Below are 24,691 nucleotides of genomic sequence, written 5' to 3' on the forward strand. Positions count from 1 at the left end.
CCACCCCTTGCCTACTCATCCCCTCACCCCCCACCTCACGCGCTCTCCCCCCCCCTCTACCCCCCTCCCCCCAAACCACCACCTTCAGTTCTCCCCATGGTGGTGGTTTTATTTCCTGCTGACACTAGAGTGTGTGGAGGAAAAAACGACGGTGGTGGAGGAGGAAAGTGTGGATTTGGGTCAGGATGCGAAACGTGGTCAGGGAAGCAGATAATGTTTCATGATATCAGTATCAGTATCACTGCGTTTGGACAAAGCCATACACGCTACACCACATCTGCAGATGCCTGACCAGCAGCGTAGCCCAACGCGCTTAAAAAATTCAATGCTTTCATGATAACAAGCTGAGAACAAAACAGTACAAAACGAAGGATGGAGCAAATTATGTTTTGTGATAATGACTTGCTGAAAACAAAAGAAAGCGAAACAAAGGATGGATTAGCAGATTATGTTTTGTGATAAAGACTAGCTGAGAACAAAACAAAACAATACAAAACGAAGGATGGACTAGCAGATTATGTTTTGTGATAATGACTAGCTGAAAACAAAACAAAACAATATGAAACAAATGATGGATTAGCAGATTATGTTTTGTGATAATGACTAGCTGAAAACAAAACAAAACAATATGAAACAAATGATGGATTAGCAGATTATGTTTTGTGATAATGACTAGCTGAAAACAAAACAAAACAGTACGAAACAAAGGATGGACTAGCAGATTATGTTTTGTGATAATGACTAGCTGAAAACAAAACAATACGAAACGAAGGATGGATTAGCAGATTATGTTTTGTGATAATGACTTGCTGAAAACAAAACAAAACAATACGAAACAAATGATGGATTAGCAGATTATGTTTTGTGATAATGACTAGCTGAAAACAAAACAAAACAATACAAAATGAAGGATGGACGAGCATATTATGTTTTGTGATAAAGACTAGCTGAGAACAAATATTTGATACCCCAGGGCTGATGGGGATGATGATGATGATGATGATGATGATGATTACCAGACTTCTAGCAGGCATTATTATCTTATAATGATGATGAGCATCATGATGATGATGACTGTTTCCCAGCACTACAAGTAGGACAAGGACAGGTTGACAATGTTGATGATGATGACAATAATGATGATGGTGACAATGGCTGTTTTCCGAACACTGCAAGTGGGACAAGGACAGATTGATGATGAGGTGTTGTCCCAGAATCCTTTAAGCATGCCTTTGTGTGTCCCTTTTTGAAGAAAGCTAGTCTTGATCCTGAAAACCTGAAAAACTATAGACCAGTATCAAACCTCCCATTTCTGTCTAAAGTTTTAGAACGTATTGTGCTTTGCCAGCTTATAAAACACCTTGAGATCCACGGTCTCCTGGAGCCATTTCAGTCAGCATGCAGAAAGGGACACAGCACAGAAACGGCCTTATTACTTGTGGTCAATGACCTGTTGCTAGCATCTGATGCAGGCAACGTATCCATTCTGGCACTGCTGGACCTTTCAGCAGCATTTGACACAATAGACCATGACATTATGGTCAGAAGGTTGTGTGCTGTGTTCATACTCAATGGTACTGTTCTGAAATGGTTTCATTCCTACTTATCAGGTCACACACACTCTGTCCTTGGAAATGGAAACCAGTCTGTTCCGTCTGTGCTCAGATATGGGGTACCACAAGGTTCCGTCCTGGGACCTGTACTCTTTACATTGTACACACAACGTCTAAGTTTGATCATCCAACAGTCTGTACCTCACTATCATCTGTTTGCTGACAATTCTCAACTGCATGATTCTACTATTCCCTCTGAAATTCCATGTTTAGCTTCTAAATTTAAAACTGGTATAGAAAATGTAGCAAAGTGGATGAAACAAAACAAACTAAAAATGAATGATGACAAAACAGAACTCATGTTGACTGGTAATAAAAATAAGCTCAAGCAGATAAATACAACGTCTATCATTTGTTCTGGTATAGAAATTTCTTTTTCTAGTTCTGTCTGCAATCTTGGTTTTTACCTCGATTCATCCCTCACGATGGAAACTCGTGTTAACCACATTACTTTCAGCTTCGTAAGATTAGTAAAATCCGCCCCGTCCTGTCTGTTGATGCTGCCAACAAACTTGCTGTTGCCTTTATTTTATCCCGCCTAGATTATTGTAATTCTCTCTTAGCTGGCCTTCCCAATGATAAACTCTACAAGCTCCAGAAAATACAGAATAGTGCATCTCGACTTGTCCTTAAAAAGTCGAGGAGAGAGAGCGCTACTGCTCTCCTGCGGACACTTCATTGGTTGCCTGTTCAAGCCAGAATTGAATGTCAAGTTTCCTGCCTATGCTTTCAGTGCCTGAATTGTGATACCACACACTCATATTTTTCTGAGCTTGTTAACCCATACTTGCCAAACAGAACATTGAGATCTCTTGATTCCTCCCAGCTAACTGTTCCCCGATACATCTTGAACTCCTGTGGAAAGAGGTCATTTTCCGTCTTCGGCCCAACAGCTTGGAATTCTCTGCCTATTGCTCTCAGTTAAACAACTCATCTATCTACCTTTAAAGCAAATCTTAAAACTTATCTCTTTAAAAAGTACTTGTCATAACTCAAATAGTGCTGTTGTCCCAGGCCCATGGCAATGTGAGTGTGTGTGATGGGAGAGCAGAGAGAATGGGGGTTGGTAGATGGATGGTGGTGGTGTGGTTCGAAAGGGAGAATGACCCGATTCTTATCCCTTTTACCTTTTCTACCCAAAATTTTATTTTACAATTGTTACAGAATCTGTGGCATCCAGATTACAATTATATTCCTTTTTACATGTATGTATTTTAAGTGAAAATTGCTGTCATCTCAGCCATTTAATCATGTGTGTGTCTGTGCGTGTGTGTTAGTTGAGTGTTGGATTGTAACAGTTGTAGTATTGATAGCATGTTACTTTGTGAGTTTAATGCATTGTGTTTTTATAATATTAATGATTCTGTTTTATGCTTCTGCTACTTTTTATATGCTTTCTTGTTTCACTTTAGGTATTGGATTGTAAAGCGCTTATAGCTTGCTTATGCTTGTATGATAGCGCTATATAAAAATGAAATATTATTATTATTAATTATGATGATGGTCACAATGACTTTTTCTCAGCACTACGATGGTGATGATGATGACTGTTTCCCTAGTACTACAAGCAGGACCAGGACAGGCTGATGATGATGATGACAATGATGATGATGATGATGACGATTATGATGACTGTTTCCCCAGTACTACAAGCAGGACCAGCATGGGTTGATGATGATGATGATGACGACAGTGACGATGATGATGATGATGATGACTTTCCCCAGTACTACAAGCAGGGCCAGGACAGGCTGATGATGATGATGATAACAATGACGATGATGAAGACGACGATGATGATGATGATGATGATTGTTTCCCTAGTACTACAAGTGGGACCAAGATGGGCTGATGATGATAATGATGATAATGAAGATGATGACGATGATTGTTTCCCCAGCACTACAAGCTGGACAAGGACGGGCTGATGATGACGATGATGATAATAATAATGACAATGAAGATGACTCTTTTCCCACCTTACAAGCTTGACAAGGATTGGCTGATGACGATGATGATGGTGAAAGTGGTGATGATTGTTTACCGAGCACTGCAAGAGAGACAAAGACATGCTGCTGCTGCTGCTACTGCTGCTGCTGCTGCTGATGATGATGATAAGAGTGATGATGATGATGACAATGATAATGAATGTCTACCTAGCACTACCAGCTAGGCAAGGATTGGCTGATGATGATGATGATGACGACAATGATGATATGACGATGGTGACAACATTGATGATGACAATGACAATAATGACAACAGTGACGATGACTTTTTCCCAAGCATTACAAGCTGGACAATGACTGGCTGATGACGATGATGACGACATTGGCAATAATGACGACATTGGCAATAATGACGACAATAACAGTGACCACTACAAGCTAGACAAGGATGGGCTAATGATGATGATAATGATTATGACAGTGATAATGATGATGATGACAATTGTGACAAAGATGATGATGTCAGTGATGATGACTGTTTTCCCCAGCTCTTCAAGAGAGACCAGGACAAGCTGATGATGATGACTTTGATAATGATGACGACAATGACAATGACAGTTTTCCCCAGCACTACAAGCTGGATAATGACATGCTGATGACGGCAATGACAATGATGATTGTCAGCCCAGCACTACAAGAGAGACAGGGACAAGCTGATGACAATGATGATGATGATGACGATGAAGACGATGATGTCTGTAGTGATGATGATTATGATGATTGTCTATCCAGCACTACAAGAGAGACAGGCTGATGATGACGACGATGATGATGATGACAACAAGGACAATGATGATGACAATGATAACGACAGCAACGATGACTTGTTTGCCCAGCACTACAAGCTGTACGATGACGGGCTGAGCACCCTGCTGAGGGAGCCCCTGGTGAAGCAGGGCGACGCCTTTGGCGTGGTGTCGGTGCACGCCTTCCAGAACAGCGGCTGGGTCATCAAAAAGGAGGACCTCCACATCGGAGAGTCCATCGGCAAGGGAGACTTTGGAGGTGAGGAGCAAGTAGGGGTGGGTGGGTGGTGAGGGTGCGGGGTGTGTGTGTGTGTGGAGGTCGGGGGTTGTGGAGTATGGGTTGTGATTGGGGAGCGGGGGGGAGGGGGGGGGGAGTAGGGATCATAGTGGTGTGTGGGGGGGGGCAGTGGGGGGGTTTGGGCAGTAGTGGGGAATGGGGGTAGGGGGCAGTAGTGGGGTGTTGTGGGTAGGGATCATAGTGGTGGCGGTGTTGGGGGTAGGGATCATAGTGGTGGGGGCAGTGGTGGGGGATGGGGGTAGGGATCATAGTGGTGGTGGTGTTGGGGGTAGGGATCATAGTGGTGGTGGTGGTGAGGGCAGGGATCATAGTGGTGGTGGTGTTGGGGGTAGGGATCATAGTGGTGGGGGCAGTGGTGGTGTTGGGGGTAGGGATCATAGTGGTGGTGGTGTTGAGGGCAGGGATCATAGTGGTGGTGGTGTTGGGGGCAGGGATCATAGTGGTGGGGGCAGTGGTGGTGTTGGGGGTAGGGATCATAGTGGTGGTGGTGTTGGGGGTAGGGATCATCGTGGTGGTGGTGTTGGGGGTAGGGATCATAGTGGTGGTGGTGTTGGGGGGCAGGTATCATCGTGGTGGTGGTGTTGGGGGTAGGGATCATAGTGGTGGGGGTGTTGGGGGTAGGGATCATAGTGGTGGTGGTGTTGGGGGTAGGGATCATAGTGGTTGTGGTGTTGGGGGCAGGGATCATAGTGGTGGGGGTGTTGGGGGCAGGGATCATAGTGGTGGTGGTGTTGGGGGTAGGGATCATAGTGGTGGTGGTGTTGGGGGTAGGGATCATAGTGGTGGTGGTGTTGAGGGCAGGGATCATAGTGGTGGGGGCAGTGGTGGGGGATGGGGGTAGGGATCATAGTGGTGGTGGTGTTGGGGGCAGGGATCATAGTGGTGGTGGTGTTGGGGGTAGGGATCATAGTGGTGGTGGTGTTGAGGGCAGGGATCATAGTGGTGGTGGTGTTGGGGGTAGGGATCATAGTGGTGGGGGTGGGGGATGGGGGTAGGGATCATAGTGGTGGTGGTGTTGGGGGCAGGGATCATAGTGGTGGTGGTGTTGGGGGCAGGGATCATAGTGGTGGTGGTGTTGGGGGTGGTGGTGTTGGGGGCAGGGATCATAGTGGTGGTGGTGTTGGGGGCAGGGATCATAGTGGTGGTGGTGTTGGGGGCAGGGATCATAGTGGTGGTGGTGTTGGGGGTGGTGGTGTTGGGGGCAGGGATCATAGTGGTGGTGGTGTTGGGGGTAGGGATCATAGTGGTGGTGGTGTTGGGGGTAGGGATCATAGTGGTGGGGGTGTGGTGATAGGGATAGGAGTAGAGGGGCTTGGGGGCTAGAGGTGGGACATGAAGGAGGGGGGAGGTTAGTGGCAATGTTTGGGGTCAGGGATAAGGGTGGAAGATAGGGGCAGTGGGGTGCGAAGGGTGTGTGTGTGGGGGGGGTGTGGGGGGGGGGAGGGTAGGTGCAGTGTGGGAAACTTGAGAGGCGTGGGATGGGTGTGTGTGTGTGTGTGTGTGTGTGGGGGTAATGGTGAAGGGAAGGGGAGGGGTGGGGGGACTGTTTGAAGTTGGTGATGAGAGGTGGGGTGGGTTGAGGTGGAGGTGGAGGGACGGGGTGCGGGGACTTGGGAGCTGAGAGATCAGTTAGGGTGTGTGGGGAGGAGGGGTAGAGGTCAGCGGTGGGAATGGGGGTTAATTCAGTTCAATTCAAATTCAAACACTTCATTGTCTGCTTCAAGCAGTTAAAAGAGAAAAAAATTCATTTGGCTCATTGGCGAAATGAAAAAAAAAAAAGAAATGAATGAGTGACAAGTACACCCTTCCCTGATCACCACACACACACACACACACACACACACACACACACACACACACACACACACACACACACACACATCAAATATGTAAATAGAAAACACTTGGGTAAGAACATATTTTATTTTAAGATAAAGTGAATAAACAATTAAAAAGAAAAAAAAACTACACAGGGGCAGGGTGTGGTGTGTGCGTGCGCATGTGTGTGTGTCTGTGTGTGCGTGTGTGTGTGTGCGCACGCGCATGGTGTGTGTGTGTGTGTTGTGGTGTGCAGAGACGTACAGAGGCACTTGCAAATTTTTTGTTGACCTTATGTGTGTGTGTGTGTGTGTGTGTGTATTCTGTCTGTGTATGTGTGTGTGTGTGATATACAGAGATGCAAAGAGGATCCTACAGTTTATTGACATTGTGTGTGTGTGTGGTGTATGGAGGTGTACAAAGGTACCTACAAAAATCAGGTTGATATAATGTGTTTGTGTATTTGTGTACAGAAGTGTACAAAGGTACCTACAAAAATCAGGTTGACATAATGTGTGTGAGTTTGTGTGCAGAGGCACCAACAAGCAGCAGGTGGACATAATGTTGTATGTGTGTGTGTGTTGTGGTGTACAGAGACGTACAGAGGCACTTGCAAATTTTTTGTTGACCTTATGTGTGTGTGTGTGTGTGTGTGTGTGTGTATGTATTCTGTCTGTGTATGTGTGTGTGTGTGATATACAGAGATGCAAAGAGGATCCTACAGTTTATTGACATTGTGTGTGTGTGTGGTGTATGGAGGTGTACAAAGGTACCTACAAAAATCAGGTTGATATAATGTGTTTGTGTATTTGTGTACAGAAGTGTACAAAGGTACCTACAAAAATCAGGTGGACATAATGTGTGTGAGTTTGTGTACAGAGGCACCAACAAACAGCAGGTGGACATAATGTTGTATGTGTGTGTGTGTACAGAGGTGTACAGAGGCACCAACAAACAACAGGTGGACATAATGTTGTGTGTGTGTGTGTGTACAGAGGTGTACAGAGGCACCAACAAACAACAGGTGGACATAATGTGTGTGTGTGTGTGTGTGTGTACAGAGGTGTACAGAGGCACCAACAAACAACAGGTGGACATAATGTGTGTGTGTGTGTGTGTGTACAGAGGTGTACAGAGGCACCAACAAACAACAGGTGGACATAATGTGTGTGTGTGTGTGTGTGTGTACAGAGGTGTACAGAGGCACCAACAAACAACAGGTGGACATAATGTGTGTGTGTGTGTGTGTGTACAGAGGTGTACAGAGGCACCAACAAACAACAGGTGGACATAATGTGTGTGTGTGTGTGTGTGTACAGAGGTGTACAGAGGCACCAACAAACAACAGGTGGACATAATGTGTGTGTGTGTGTGTGTGTACAGAGGTGTACAAAGGCACCTACAAACAGCAGGTGGACGTAATGTTGTGTGCGTGTGTGTACAGAGGTGTACAGAGGCACCAACAAACAGCAGGTGGACATAATGCGTGTGTGTGTGTGTGTGTGTGTGCGTGTGTGTACAGAGGTGTACAAAGGCACCTACAAACAGCAGGTGGACATAATGTGTGTGTTTGTGTGTACAGAGGTGTACAAAGGCACCTACAAACAGCAGGTGGACATAATGTGTGTGTGTTTGTGTGTACAGAGGTGTACAAAGGCACCTACAAACAGCAGGTGGACATAATGTTGTGTGCGTGTGTGTACAGAGGTGTACAGAGGCACCAACAAACAGCAGGTGGACATAATGTGTGTGTGTGTGTATAGAGGTGTACAAGGGCACCTACAAACAGCAGGTGGACATAATGTGTGTGTGTTTGTGTGTACAGAGGTGTACAGAGGCACCTACAAACAGCAGGTGGACATAATGTGTGTGTGTGTGTGTGTACAGAGGTGTACAGAGGCATCAACAAACAGCAGGTGGACATAATGTGTGTGTGTGTGTGTGTGTGTGTGTGTGTGTGTGTGTGTGCAGAGGTGTACAGAGGCATCAACAAACAGCAGGTGGACATAATGTGTGTGTGTGTGTGTGTACAGAGGTGTACAGAGGCATCAACAAACAGCAGGTGGACATAATGTGTGTGTGTGTGTGTGTGCAGAGGTGTACAGAGGCATCAACAAACAGCAGGTGGACATAATGTGTGTGTGTGTGTGTGTACAGAGGTGTACAAGGGCACCTACAAACAGCAGGCAGTGGCCATCAAGGAACTGAAGGACAAGAACCGAGGGGAGCAAGCCTTTCTTCAGGAGGCTTCCGTCATGACGTGAGTAGAGCTTAAGGGGGGGCTTCCGTCATGACGTGAGTAGAGCTTAAGGGAGGCTTCCATCATGACATGAGTAGAGCTTAAGGGAGGCTTCCGTCATGATGTGAGTAGAGCTTAAGGGGGGCTTCCGTCATGACGTGAGTAGATCTTAAGGGGGGCTTCCGTCATAACGTGAGTAGATCTTAAGGGGGGCTTCCATCATGACGTGAGTAGAGCTTAAGGGGGGCTTCCGTCATGATGTGAGTAGAGCTTAAGGGAGGCTTCTGTCATGACGTGAGTAGATCTTAAGGGGGGCTTCCGTCATGACGTGAGTAGAGCTTAAGGGGGGCTTCCGTCATGACGTGAGTAGATCTTAAGGGGGGCTTCCGTCATGACGTGAGTAGATCTTAAGGGGGGCTTCCGTCATGACGTGAGTAGAGCTTAAGGGGGGCTTCTGTCATGATGTGAGTGGAGCTTGGGGGGTGTAGTCTTGTGCATTTGATGAAGGAGGGGTGTTGTAGTCTTTTGCTTGTCGGGTATGTGTGTGTTTATTCTTGTGTGTGTGTGTTGGGAGGGGGAGGGGGTATTTGTAGTCTTGTGTAAAATGCTGAAACATCTTAGCAGATTTAAGTATACGTCCCATGGCAAAATACTGAAGCATTTTAGTGGACACACACACACACTTACACACACATCTATTTATCTATCTTTCAAAAGATATATAATAAATATATATGTAAAGGTATATATCACAAAGAGAGAGAGAGATATCCTTGGCATTTGAGGTTAAAGAAAATGAAAAAGAATTATGGTTTTTTTGTTGTTTTGTTTTTGTTGTTTTTTTAAGGAAAGACTACAGACATTTGCTTTGCTCGCACACACACACAAAAAGGCCCTAACCCCCAAATGACATACATGAACAGAATAAAGCACTTGCACCTTTAACATAGATTTTTAAAAAAAATTTTGGGTGGGGTGGGGGCTGGGGGCAGCGTAACAATTGTATTGCACTGCACGGACGGTGTTCAGGTCGGTGCAGCATGAAAACTTGGTGCGGCTGATTGGCATGGTGGAGGGGGAGACGCTGTACCTGGTGACAGAGTTCATGTCCAACGGCAGCCTGGAGTTCTACCTGCAGAGCCGCGGCCGCGCCGTCATCACCAAGAAAGACCTGATCAACTTTTCCACGTGAGTAACTCGTTCAGCTCACCTGTCAGATTAAGTATTTGGGTGTTTTTTTTTGTTTTGTTTTTTGGGGGGGGGGGGGGGGGGGGGGGTGTTGTTTTTTTTTTGCCCCATCATCTGTGTTGTTTCTGTGGCAGTACTCCCACACCGCTCATTCCAGCCTCACACAGCCACACCTGGGTTAGCCTGTCACATTCCCAGTGCCGGCAGTCCACAGGGAACCATCAGTGTTAGGTCCCCTGGAAGCCACACACCAGAGGAGACCCTGCACTGCTGCTGAGTCACTTCAGTGGTGTTCAGTGGTGCCTGATCTTATTTAACATACTTAGGACACCACCTACTAAGCCCCCTAGTGACGACAATAATAGCTTAGTGGCAAAGCCAGACTTCTTCTTCTTCTGCGTTCACTCGTATGCACACGAGTGGGCTTTTACGTGTATGACCATTTTTACCCCGCCATGTAGGCAGCCATACTCCGTTTTCGGGGGGGTGCATGCTGGGTATGTTCTTGTTTCCATAACCCACTGAACACCGCCATGGATTACGGGATCTTTAACGTGCGTATTTGATCTTCTGCTTGCATATGCACATGAAGGGGGTTCAGGCACTAGCAGGTCTGCACATATGTTGACCTGGGAGATCATAAAAATCTCCACCCTTTACCCACCAGGCGCCGTCACCATGATTCGAACCCGGGACCCTCAGATTGAAAGTCCAACGCTTTAACCACTCGGCTATTGCGCCCGTCGCAGAGCCAGACTGAGTGAGCATCTTCTCCAGAGTGGTGACCGCCACCACGTCCCTCCAGCGGTAGTCCCCCATGAATCCGCCGACACTGAAGACCTTGACAAGACTGAACCTAAGGGGCGGAAGTGGAGGGGTGAAGTATTTGATTTATTGATACTCCTCAGAAAAATATGTATTTACAAAAGTCAGTTTTGAAAATTTGCACATTGGATTTGACCCTGCAATTTGAATGGCATCTTTCTTCGCATTACAAGATAGAACACAATGCTAGAAGGGCAATGAACGTACATAGTTTTAAAACAAATTGGCAGTTGATAATTAAGAATACATCTTAACACACCACTTGTACTGCTACTGAAGGATCTATAACCTTGGCTGCCGATGAAAATATATGTATGTGTGTATGATTATACATGTATGTATATTAGAAATCCTGGTGTTTAGATAATGTCAGTTCTGTTTTTCTCCTTCTTCTTCCTTTGGCCATGATACGTTCTCGGTATTGCTGAATGTGCGATGAACCTTTTGTTGTTTATGTCGTCTGCTTTTTTGTTTGTTTTTCTTCTTCTCCTTTGCTTGTTGTTGCTGTACTTTTCTTTTTTATCTCCTTTATAGGTCATGATATAGAAATACCCTTGCAAATGAATTGCCACTGTAGTATTCTGGAATTGTTTAACTCGCTTCAGACGATGGAACTGACATAGGATAACATTCTGGATGATGGAACGCTATAGCGGTTTCTACAATTAAAATTTTATCCACATTTTCCTCATGGGGTAGCATAAAAATCGCAGCTACACCAGGCATTGCAGATGTGTCAAGGGTTGAATGGAAAGTTTGTTCGTAAGGTTTCCATGACTGTACACTCGCTGGCCAGCCGTTGACCTTGGTACCCCACATGACAAGCTAATCTGCATACGTATCGAAAATGGCGTCGCAGGCGATAGAAGTGGAAATTTTTGGACCAAACTAGATCATGACAGCGGATTTTTGCTGCTGCTGAAGTGATTGAAATGCTTCAAACTGAAGATTTTGTAATTGACAAGGATGATGAAGACATTGAATAAAGTATCTGCAGTGAAGAAAGCTACCAGCAGAAAGGTACTGACTCAGCTTCTGAGAGCAGTGAAGAGAGGGAGGGGGGTGGGCGTACACATGACGTGAGGAGAGGGGTCAGTGGGTCAAGTGCAGGGAATTTTCATTCAGTTACATTGTGTTTTGTATTTAAATTTTTTTTTCCCTAACCCTAACAAATGGGTTGTCTGCAGGGAAAAGCAAGGGAGAAAACTATTTGTCCGGAGCGAGTTAATGTGTTAATGCTGTATTTCTTCTACAGCAATACGTTAAAATGAAATGTGGAAAAAAAAATAAATGAATAAAAATAAAAATAGATAAATCACTGTCTTCTCCTTCTTCTCCCTGAAGGCATTGTTACCCCAAAGTACTGATTTATCCATAACACCTGGTCTTGCTTCCCTTGGACTGAGTGCAGATGTTTCCATACTGCAGTGTGGGGCATGTTTAGTTTCGTTTTCTCAATTAGTTGTATTCTTACTCGATGATTTCTGGCTTGTTGGCTTTAGCCTCTACATTGTTCGCCAGTGTTTTCAAGGGGATTGTGTTTTTTTGTGTTATTGATGATGTTGTTTGCATTTTGCGTGCAAAGTAATCAATCAGTCAAAAAACACTTTATTAATCCACATGGAAATTAAGTTGTGCAATCACAGGCTCGTTGTAAACACCAACATAAAATTATCATGTGCAACATAAAAAGAGATTAAAACTAGTCAAATAAGAATTCCCAATAGGTGATGATAGACTAACCCCCCCCCCCCCCACCCACACCCTCCCCCCTCTCCACACACACACACACATACTCATGTTAAGACAATAGGGTATTGCATAACAATATTTACAAATGAAAACATCCATTAAATTAAAGGTATTTATTACTAAAATGACATACGCACACACACACAAAGTTAAGACCATAAGGTATTGTACAACAATACATTTATAAAAACATCAAGGGAATAAATCGTATTAATAAGTAAAATGCACACACACACACTCTCACACACACACATACACGTGGATGTAAGACGGATGTAAGACGCCAATAAATTCTGTACATTAAGATACATGAAATCCAAGTAAAATAAGAAAATATTGAAAAATCACTTCCAATCACTCACACACAGAAACGCTTGCCCGTGCTTACCCGCTCAGTCACACATGCATGCAAAATGTCTGCTCCCCAAAGTGCACTCAGCTGTTGCAGGGCTGGTCCATAGAAGCTGCAGTGCAGCTGCACTGATAGGGTATGCAGTGCAACCTCTGCAAATGTCTGTAGAGTGCACTGGAGCTCTGTTCATTTTCCTCTCACTCCTCCCTGTTTTCATATCCAGAAATACAAGGATACACTACAAGATATAAAAAATGTCAATAGATAAATAGATGAATGATTCCCACAGAGGTCTTGTGGCTCCTACGTCTAAAAGGCCTCATGAAATTGAAAGCTGAACACTCATAGGAGCCATACAGAACATGCATTATGCCTTATGATTTCCAGTAAGAGCGTTTAATCTGTGGCGTAAAACAAAAGGTACACAAGAATCCCAGTCTTGCAGTATATGTACTGAAGATGCTTGAATGTTTTCTTAAAAGTAAATCACACATACAGTTATCACAGTTATACTCATGCAATAGTCACATCATCATGGTAGTCCATCGTGAACGATGAAGACATCAGTGACTCGGGGAGATGAGAACGCAGCCCAGAGGCAGTCACATAAACATGGCGGCACTGTGGGCAGGCAGTAGCAGATGATAGGTCTCATTTTCCTCGTTTTGACACTCCTGGTTCAGAGCCTGAAGAAACCTCTCCTCAAGTGCTAGAACTCCTTTGTGGAATCCAAGTGCCAGGTAAGTTTTCTTACATCTATGCATCACTTCATCATATATTGTGCATGGGTGTATGCATCTGTACGTATATGTGTGTGTGTGTTCATTTGCTAGAAAAGGCGTTAAGTGCTAAGTGGCATATTTGTGTTTGTGGGTGTGCAGGCTGTGCACACATGTGCATATGCACATGATCACAGGGGTGGCCAGTGCTTCCCAGTGTGCACAGTAGACCTTTGTGGATTGTTTTGGTTGCAGAGACACTTGTGCGGCCATGGCGTACCTGGAAGGTAAACACATGGTGCACCGAGATCTGGCCGCACGCAATGTGCTGCTGGACGACAAGAAAAGGGCCAAGGTGTGTACATGGGCGTGGGGCTCAAAACATAAGTATTATTATTACTGCTGATACTTATATGTAGCACCGACGGGTGCAATAGCCAAGTAGTTAAAGCGTTGGACTTTCAGTCTGAGGGTCTCGGGTTCAAATCTCGGCCTGTTGGGTAAAAGATGGAGATTTTTCCAATCTCCCAGGTCAACATTTGTGCAGACCTGCTTGTGCCTAAACCCCCTTTGTGTGCATATGCAAGCAGAAGATCAAATATGTATTTTAAAGACCCTGTAATCCATGTCAGCGTTCGGTGGTTTATGGAAACAAGAACATACCCAGCATGCACACCCCCAAAAATGGAGTATGGCTGCCATATGACAGGGTAAAAACTGTCATGCACTTAAGCCCACTCGTGTTCATACGAGTGAACGTGGGAGTTGCAGCCCACGAACGAAGAAGAAGATAAGTAGTGCCTATAACCAAACTCCAAGCGCTTTACAAACATGGAATCACTTGCACAACAGGATGCCTACCTGTGTAGATCCAACTTAGAGCGGCCTTTAGGCACTCATTCATCATTCGTTGATAAGGTATCCATCCATATCTTTCATTTCCTGTGTCATTCTCCGTCTAACATTATCATCTTAGATGAACAGACTATGAATAGATAAACAAAAAAATCCTGTGTCATTCAGTCAGGTTTCAATCATGCACATACACACACACTTGTGGATTTTTCTTCATAAGTTTGCCAGGGACAACCCTGTTGATGCCATGGGTTCTGTTGCAAGCGTGAGACCTCATTTTGTCACATAATCCAAATGACCAGCATCCAGACCAGTACTCAAGGTCTAGTAGAGGGGGGGGAAACAATTCTGGCAATAGTGGGTTTTGATCCTTTACCCTCAGATTTTCTCACTTCATGGGTAGACACGTTACCATTAGGCCATCACTCCACAGTTCAGTCATTGTATGCAGTGGCTGAGTGTTTTATGATTAACAAATAGTGAAGAGTGGTAACTCGCTCCATTTACAAGGTACACAACTTTAAGTCAGTGCTGCTTACGCTACCAATTCAGCTAGCACACAGGTAAAAGAAAGAATATTGGAACAAACCCAGACATTTCCTCAAAAAAGGAAGCGCCGGGCCTGTCCTTCTACCGATCTTTTGACATGTGCACACAGCAGCAAAGACACAACAAATGTGCAAACACAAATTAGCTTTTATTCAAGACTGGCACCTTGTGAATGGAGAGAGCACTCTATACTGTTTGTTAATCATTTCATCTCCTGGCCTCATTATTTGTTAATTTCCATTTTGAGTGTTTTATGCATTGGACTTTCAATCTCATGGGCCCGGGTTTGAATCCTGGTCTCAGCGCCTGGTGTGTTAAGAATGGGGATTTTTCTAATCTCTCAGGTCAACAGAAGTGCAGACCTGCCAGTGCAAGATCCCCCCTTTTTGCTGTATAAATATGTGCATGCAGAAGATCATATTTATCAATCTGTCTAGCTAGCCAGCTATCTGTAGTCTCGTAGACCGTTGGGACACCACACATTTGGCAACCAGCCTCCTCCATTCCTCATGGTTGTCTGTCTGACAGCCACACTCAGGGTCAGACCTGTCCACTCTGAGATGTTGTCCTTCCATCTCTTCTTCTGCCTGCCTTTTCTCCCTGCCCTCTGCACTGTTCCATGCAGGAAGGTCTTGGCCACTTCACAATGGTCAGTGGATCATCATGTAGCCCAGTAGCTTGCTTGACTCTTCTATGCACTTCATCATTTGTGGTGAGGTCCATGTATGTCATGCCAAGGATCTTCCAGAATCATCTCTGTGGCCTGTATCGTATTCTCTAGTTCAGCTGTCAAGGTCCATGTCTTGCAGGCATATAGAAATATGGAAATGACAAGGGAGGGCATCAGTCTATATGTGTGCACCAACAGTCTGTTATGTATCAGTTTCACTTTGTCAAGAAGGCATCACTGCATTCGGACAAATCCATATATTCTACACCATATCTGCTAGGCATATGCTTGACAAGCAGCACAACCCAGCATGTTTATTTAAACCCTGAGTGCATGCTTATATAATTGTGTACCTATCAGAGTGGACTGCTTCAACACAACTTTGCCAGACAACAATCGTTCTATTGCTGTGGGTTCTTTTTCAGTGTTCCAAGTGTTTGCTGCATCTAAGATTAGCCTAGCCTGTGGTTTACCAGTGTCAGCTATATCTATATATATGTAGCAGCAAGGCTTCTCAAGGGCAGAACAACGAAATCCTCCTTGTTGTCTTCGACCGTTGTTCTCTTCTCCGTGCTGTCGAATATCACGCCTGTCTGGAAGGTTTCTTGCTGTTCATTCCAGGTCCATGAGTTTTCCTTCTTCAGTAGATCCCGCAGTGGCTTTGTGATATCTGCCAGATTTGGTGTGAATTTTCCAAGATTATTTACCATGCCCAACAGTCTACGGAGCTCATGCACGTTCTCTGGTCTGGGTAGTTTGGTAACAGCTTGAACCTTGGCTGGATCCACTTGAATTCCATCTTTTGAAATGATGTTTCCCAGAAATTTGATTTTGTCCGTTTCGAAGACACACTTGTCATTCAGAGTGACCCAAGCTTCCTTCAGTCTCTGTAGGACAGTTCTCAGTCTGTGGTCATGTTCCTGTTTCTCTTTTCCACTGACCAGAATGTCATCTGTGTCACAGACGACTCCAGGAATTCCGCCAAGAATATGTGTCATCTCATGATGAAACACTTCTGGACCTGAACTGATTTCAAATGGTAAGCACTTGAAGCAGTATCTTCCAAATGGTGTAATGAAGGTCATCAACTCATGGGATTCTTCATCAAGTGGTATTTGGAAAAACCCACTGTTGCAATCCAGCTTGCTAAACACAGTGGCCCCAGAGAGAAGAAGCAGGTCTGTTGATGGGAGTGGAAAATTTTCCCAGTGAACAGTTTCATTAAGTTTGGTCAGGTCAACACATATTGGGCATATAATGTCCTCCTCTTCTGTGCTACGGAGTTCCTCTTCTATTTGCTTTCTAATAGGTATTGCCAAGCGTCGGGGTACAGTAATGGAAAATGGTTATGCATCATCTTTCAGTCGGATTTTGCATTCTTTCCTCCTTTTGCCAAGACCTGTGAACAACTCTGGGAATTCTTTCCAAGGTCCGCTTTCTTGCTTGATGGCATTTACTCTTTCTAACAAGTGAAGAGTTTCAATGGCTGGTCTTCCTAACAGAGGTTCCTTTTAGTTGGAAATGATGTACAGATCTTGATCTGAGGAAGTCTTGTTTGTTGATAATGTAGTATGTACTACTCCAACAGCTTTCAGCTGACTCTGTCCTAGACAGAACAATTTCTTGCCAGTCTTCTTTATAAGTGGAGAATTTTTCTTGAAGTATCTCTCTGGTACCACCGTAACATCGGCACCCGTGTCCACTCTGTAGTTGACAAACTTTCTATTTGTCATGATTTTGCCATGCCATATGTCTTCTTCAACTACACTAACAGAACTGGAGCTCTCCCCCTCAATTTCAATGGAGCCAGACAGTATGTCAGTGTCAGTGTCATCTTCTTCTAGTCGTCTGACTACCTTCTTTGACTTGCAGACTGCAGCATATTGACCTCTTTGAAAACATTTTCTATATTCTGCTTCTCTGGCAGGGCAATCATTACGTCCATGCATTGGGCTTTTTGCACATCAAGTACATCTCTTGAAGTTTGTGTCTTCTTTGGCATTGTATTTCTTTTTCTGATACTTCTGCTCTTTTGTTGGCTGCAGTCTATTGACTTGCATGCTAGATCCCTCTTGACCAGCACTTGTGGAGTGAGACTGTTGTCTTGAAGTTTCAAATGCTCGGCCAATGTTCAAACATCTTATCAGCTTTTTATCTTCAAGAAATTTTTCTCGAACTGCTTCTTCCCTAACTCAAACAACTACTTGGTCCCTAATCAGGCGATCTTCCAACTGAGCATTCCCAAAACTGCAGGTTTTTGCAAGCTGACAAAGAGATGCAACAATAGCTTCAATACTTTCACCTGGCTGCTGTCGGCGCGTGTGAAATTTGTGTGACTCATATGCTTCATGAGACTCACCTATACAGGAGTCTTCAAAAGCTTTCATAACTTGTTGTAAATCTGTTCAGTCATCTTCCGTATCAAAGTGGTAACCATCAAACATTTCCATGGCTTCTTCGCCTATGGTTGCTAAAAAAAAACAACAACCTGCGGTCTGGAATGATACCTCTTCTTGGTTCAATCTGCTTGCTATCATATAGTTGTTAAACAGACGTTTGAACTTTTTCCAGTTGTGTGCGAGGCTTCCTCCCTCTACATTCAACTTGGAAGGCAATGGTACATTCGCTGTGTATTGTCTTGCAGGGTTTGCCATGATGGAAATGATGTTAAACTGTCACTTTCACGATCAGTTCGACGGTTTTGTACTAGATCTATGTGTTGTCAGTGTAAACAAACGATCGTTCGGCTGATGTAAGTGAAGAAAAATCTGCTCACAGTATCCCGTTTCTGACACCATCTAAGATTAGCCTGGTGTGTGGTTTACCAGCTTCAGCTATATCTGTATGTATGTAGCAGCAAGGCTTCTCAAGGGCAGAACAAAGAAGTCCTCCTCATTGTCTTCGGCCGTCGTTCTCTTCCCTGTGGTGTCAAATATCACGCCCGTCCATTGGTTGATCACAAGTATCATTATTGTAGCCAGAACGAGGCTGCTATAAATACGCCTGATACTACACTGCACACCAAGACCTTGGTTTATTGTCTAATCCGAATGACTTGATGCTCAGTTTGATATGTCTAGCCAAACTTGGGACAAAGGGTGAGAGCTGCAATCAAAACCAGACCCTAAGAGACTGTATCGGCAGATGAGGTTTTTTTTTTTTTTTTAACTATTCTCCCACCTATCTCATTACACAGAAACCGCTTATATATTTTCTGTGTGTAGCTGCATAATATGCAGAAATAGAGCATATATTTTTTACGTGTGTGTAACAGTCTTATGCAAAAACAATATAGATATTTTATGTGTGCATAGAAGTCTGTTATGTAGAATTAACTTCAGTATTATATGTGCGTATCAGTCTAATATGTAGAAACAGAACAAGTATTTTGTGTGTGCACAGCAGTCTATTTTGCAAAAACAGCTTAGATATTTTATGTGCATTGCAGTTTAATACATGGAAATAGAGCTTAGATATATTATGTGTGCATAGCTGTCTATCATTAAGAAACAAAACTTAGATATTTTGCATGTGCGTATGGAAAGCAGCTTAGATATTTAATGTTTGCGTAGCACCAGCAATCTGTTGTGTACATAGGTTAGATATTTCATGTGTGCATAGCTGCCTGTTATGTACAAACATAGCTTAGATATTTGATGTGTGTGTAACAGTCTAGCTCTGTGTGTGTGTGTGTGTGTGACAGGTGTCAGATTTTGGTATGGCCAAGTATGATCAGTTCCGGCAGGCAGCAGGCAAGATCCCCATCAAGTGGACAGCGCCGGAGGCTCTGAAGAAACATGTGAGTCGTTGCTGTGTTTTTTTAACCCCTTCACTGCCACGTTCTTTGTGAAAAACACTTCCACAGTGCCACATATTTTAGACTTAACGCTCTCAGTCACACAGTTCGGTTTGTGTCAAAACAACACTGTGGATTAATGTGTGTGTGTGTGTGTGTGTTGGGGATCATGTACGTTTATGTGTATTTGATTGTGCTTTTATATCTGTGAAACTGCATGTTTGTTGCATATCTGTTATGCATGTGTGTATGTGTGTCTGCAAAGAGTTGACTTCATCAAGATTTTGCGCCTTATAAATATTATTAATAGTAGTAGTATTTTTATGTATTATTTATTTTATTTATTTAATTTTTTTCTCAAGGCCTGACTAAGCGCATTGGGTCATGCTGCTGGTCAGGCATCTGCTTGGCAGATGTGGTGTGGCGTATATGGATTTGACCGAACGCAGTGATGCCTCCTTGAGCTACTGATATTGATACTGATCACTTCAGACTCAGTCGCAGCTACTTTAAATATTCATATTCTGCGCTTGGGCAGAGTTGTGTTTTGCACAGGACCCTGCCAGAGTGTGAACCAGTGAGTCAGAATAAGTATGTTAAATTGAACGTAAGTTTATTAAACAATATATGATTTTTAGACTAAGAGAAAGCGGCAATTGGAATTCAGTGAGAGACTCTTTTCCTTCTCATCCTCCTTCCGCTCCTTTTCTTATTCTATATATTGCTGTATAAAGATTTTTTTTTTCTTTTTTGGCTGCTCTTTATAAAAAATTTAAAAAAAATTTTAAAAAACCCCACAAGAATCAGGGCTGGTTACTGAGGAATGTTTTTTTCAGCTCAATGGTTATTTATGAAATGTTCAGCCCATCACAGCATCTTCTGCATGGGGTGTTCAATGCCTTTACTGATTTTGTGCCCAGATAAAACCAGACACTTTCCTATCGCAAGTAACCCCTCATTGGGGGGTTGGGGGGGTGGGGGGTCTTCAAGCATCTGTGCACCCAGAGTGGAAGGAATTCATGTGCCATGAACGTCCTGTTGTTCTGTCAGTAGTGTTATTCTCTTTGAATCTCTTTTCTGTCCTTTTTTGTCTTCAGTACTCATGGTATTGACTGTTTTCTGGAACCCATATGTATATCCTGCCACACCGCCTTTCTATCCCTATCTGTGTGTGTGTGTGTGTTTATCTGTTTCTGCCTCCCAGTATTTGATTTGGTACTAGTCATACCACTTTTCCCAGCATCCCTGCTTTCATGCACTGACCCATTCCCCTCTCCCTCACACACACACTGCCATCTCTAGTGTCATTTTGTCACAGGCTTGGCACCTTTTTTAACTGGTATGCCAACAGAGGATCCGAAGAAAGTTTTTACTCTTTCCCTTTCTGCTTGACTTTGTTCTCAGTTTTGGATAAGATGATGGTGATGATGATGATGATATGGATGCTTATGTAGCACCTATCCTCTTGTTATAAGACCAAACTCTAAACACTTTACAAACACGACAGGTTGTGTACCTGGGTAGAGCCGAATGACAGTGGCCACTGGGCATTCATCATTCATTTCCTGTGTCATTCAGTCAGGTTTCAGTCGTGCACACACACGCATATATACACTCATACAGACATGTAACAATTATCCAAATCAGTGTAAGAATTCAAATCAATTAATTAATCTATGTATTTCAATCAGAACTGAAGTGAACAGATGTTGCAAAAAGTCTGTCAGACACATGCACAAAGATTAACAAGTCCGAACAGTAAGGTGTGTGGATGCACAAGGGGAGGGTTGACTTTGTTTAATTAGAAAAGAAAAGGAAACTGGTCAAGACTTGAATGATGACAGAATGATGACAGAAAATCTTTTTCAGAAGAAAACATACTTTACACAACATGCACCCTCTTTCAACACGTTTGAATGCACTCACTCTCTCTTCCTTCCAGTCACTGTTAGATTTGCACATGCACACACACACACACACACAACAATGAAATAAAAATATGATTTGAAGATAGGAAAAAAGAAAAGACAGAACACCCACATGGGCAGATGGGAAGGACACCCAAAATAAACAGATATGTAAGTGAGAAACAAGAAGTGGTGCGTTAAAAAGTTGACAAAGTCGGTGAAGAACTGAAGAGAAGAAAGAAGACAGGACATAAAAAAAAAAGAAAAAAAAAGAAATTAAGCTCATTGAAAGGGAGAGAAGACAGTGGAACACAAAATGGAAGAAAAGAAGAAAAAAAAAAAGAAGTAAAGATACATGACTAGATGGAGAAGAAGTTGACAAAGTTTTTTTGTTTTTGGCTTAAAAAAAAAAAAAAATTAAATGAGGAGGAAATGCTGACAGCATTAAACAGGAATATGTTTAAACATAGCAGCAGCAGCCTCCCTCCCCCACTCCCTACCCCTCCCCCTCCCATAACCACCCCCAACGTCTTTTCTTCCTGAGCAGGAAACTTAAAAAAAGAAGTTCAGACGTAGTTTTTGTTTACTGAACACTGGAACTGGAGTATCTGTTTTCTTCTTTTTCTTAGCACAAAACAAACTTTTTGTTTAACACACACACACACACACTTACACCTTTGAATTTTTTTTTCTTTTAATTCTGCTAGAGATTTTGTTTTACTATTTAAAGCCGCTTTGAAAAATGAAGCTTAATTGCAAACTACATGCAGACATCCGTTCTTTATCCGGATTCTGTTAATCCTTTTCTCTGTTTCATCTGTGCATGAATACGGGTGTTGTTCTGTGCTTTGTGTCTGAATGATATGATATGGAAACGCACTTTGTAAGGTTTGAAAGTAGTGGATAAATGTACTTCTAGTCTTCTTCTTTATGTTGTTATTATTATTAATCTTATCATTTTTGTTGTCACGTAGATATATAAGTAGTGTGTCACACCTCCCTCCACTACACATTGCTTCAAGTCAGAATGTAGAACATACATCATACAGCTACAATGTCAGGCAGAATAATAGAACGCAATGTGACAAAAAAACCAAAAAAAAAAGTAATACAGCGTACCCCCTTTCTTCACTGGATATATGTACATATTAACTCACTCAGTACGGCCAGTCCTCTCTTCTCCTCTACACATACCCCTCGGATGTCCTGTGGGTGTCTGAATGACCCAACCTTTAGCATCCGTCATCAGAATTGTGGTATTCTTTGTCAACATTCACCTCTTCAGTATAAGAGCCTTCCGCTTGCAATATTTTGATGATGGTAGTTGGGGTGAAACGCTGTTAACGTCGTCTCTTTCGCCGTTCGTATGGAGAGAGTTAAGCAGTGAATAAGCTGTGAGCTGTTGTGACCTAAACACTTTTTCTCTTCACACCATCTATAATCAGGAGGTGCTGCGGCAGAACCTGTTGTCAGGCGTTGGAATTCTGATCTAGTGTTCTCCACTGATAGTTCAAGTTCCTGTTTCGGCACAATGTTGTGTCTCAGGGGGGAAGGCACGTTCGTTCGTTTATTTATTTATTTATAGTCTGTTCATCTAAGATGATATTAGACTGAAAATAAATCATATTATCATTATTATTTGGATTATTATCATTCCTGTCATAATGTTTATTGTTAGTATTAATTAGATATCGACATTTTTGTATATTCAAATGAAAAGGGGGGCAGTTGAGGTGGTGGGGGAGGGGGGGGGGGGGGGGTTCAAGGGGGAGGGGACTAAAAAAAGGAAGACAGACAGACAGAGACAGAGAGAACAGAATGTGGAAAAGATAGAGTACAAAATCTGAAATGGAGAGGGTGAGTATCAGTGATTGGAGAAAGAAAAAACATAATATTGGAAGGCACTTGACTTTGATTTTCCTCTCTTACCCAGGTGAGAATAGATACCTGATTTTGGTTGGGGAAGGTTTAAAAAAAAAAAAAAAAAAAAAAACCCAAAGCAAAAGCAGCAGAACAGGATTTGGCCCTGCCTTCCTGGACACAGTGGGTACAAATTCACTGCCCCGATGGTCATAAAAGGCTAAGGGACTTTCGACCTTTTAACCTAACCTACAATTCAACGTTGCAGAGATACCTGACAGGTTTCTGAACACGTTGAGGTGAGGAACGTTTGTTGATATGTTGTGTGTGTTTGTGTGCTGTGCAGAAATACTCCAGTAAGTCGGACGTGTGGAGTTTTGGCGTTCTGCTATGGGAGATCTACTCCTTTGGAAAAGTGCCCTACCCCAGGATAGTGAGTTCTCACCCTTGTTTTGACGATTTTTCTGTGGGCTTTCGTGTCTTTTGTGTGAAAATCTGTCAACGGCAGCGTCGTTATTTTACAGTTTGTTGATCTGTTTGAAATTTGTCAATTGCAGTTTTATCAGATTGGCGCTGGGTGGTGCTGTAGTGTAGCGACGCGCTCTCCCTGGGGAGAGCAGCCCGAATTTCACACAGAGAAATCTGTTGATAAAAACAAATACAAATACAAATTACAGTAATTTCGGCCTGTAAGGCACTACTTTTTTTTACTCAGATGTGACCCCTCTGTCTTTCCAGCTGTGTGCACCCTATCTGTGTCTGAAAACTAAATTCTGGTCACCACATGGGGCCACCTGACACAACAAACTCAACATATGATAACATCGTTGATCACAATCACATTGAACAGCAACACTTTAGTCTTACCACTGTTCGATTCGACAGAGTTCATGTTCACCATCGAATTAAATTGAAACTTAATCACGTATTACACCAGATTTCAGCTGAATGTGATTGCAGTTCAACCCAGGCCATGAAAAAAGAGCAGTGTCTGAGTTGGGGATAGATTTATGGTGTGAAAATGGAAAAATCAGAAGTGAACTGATCGTTTTGTTGAAAGCAGAACACAAAGCAAAATGGCGGATGGGACTGAAAGCAGGGCTAGCAGACTGGATTCTGATGCAACAACTTAATGAACTGGGGCTTTACAACAGTGTACATTTGACTGAAGGCTGTAAAATTAAGAAAAAAAAAATGTGTTAAAAAAAAAAAAAAGCAGCAGATTACATAGCAGACAGAGTAACAGAGCCCAGTCAACAGGCAGACAAAAACCAGTCTGATTCTGATCCACTTTTCCAAAGATGACTTGCCAACTCAGGAAACAACATCCGCTGTTAGCAGAGCCATAATGGAGGACATTCACTTTACGGCAGGTATGTGCACCTTAAAGGAGTTCAAAACAACTTTCTTCTTTTAATTATGAGCTGCACCACCTTGTAGGCTGACAATTATGGTAGATATATGCAGAGAGAGATAGAGTGAAACATGACGCTAC

At 43.2% G+C, this 24,691-nt stretch overlaps 1 protein-coding gene across 2 annotated transcripts in view; it reads left to right on the forward strand.

Moving 5' to 3' along the window:
- Positions 1–24,691, forward strand: part of LOC143296886 (tyrosine-protein kinase CSK-like) — a 62,009-nt gene that overhangs the window by 27,886 nt on the left and 9,432 nt on the right. For both annotated transcript variants that reach the window (XM_076608871.1, XM_076608872.1), the window contains exons 6-11: positions 4,459–4,627; positions 8,642–8,744; positions 9,753–9,911; positions 13,815–13,914; positions 19,337–19,432; positions 23,543–23,629. In XM_076608871.1, the coding sequence (XP_076464986.1) occupies positions 4,459–4,627; positions 8,642–8,744; positions 9,753–9,911; positions 13,815–13,914; positions 19,337–19,432; positions 23,543–23,629 (714 nt within the window). The remainder of the gene's footprint in view (positions 1–4,458; positions 4,628–8,641; positions 8,745–9,752; positions 9,912–13,814; positions 13,915–19,336; positions 19,433–23,542; positions 23,630–24,691) is intronic.

The sequence above is a fragment of the Babylonia areolata genome, chromosome 22 (assembly GCF_041734735.1).
Source record: "Babylonia areolata isolate BAREFJ2019XMU chromosome 22, ASM4173473v1, whole genome shotgun sequence".
In the NCBI taxonomy this organism is placed as follows: Eukaryota; Metazoa; Mollusca; class Gastropoda; order Neogastropoda; family Buccinidae; genus Babylonia; species Babylonia areolata.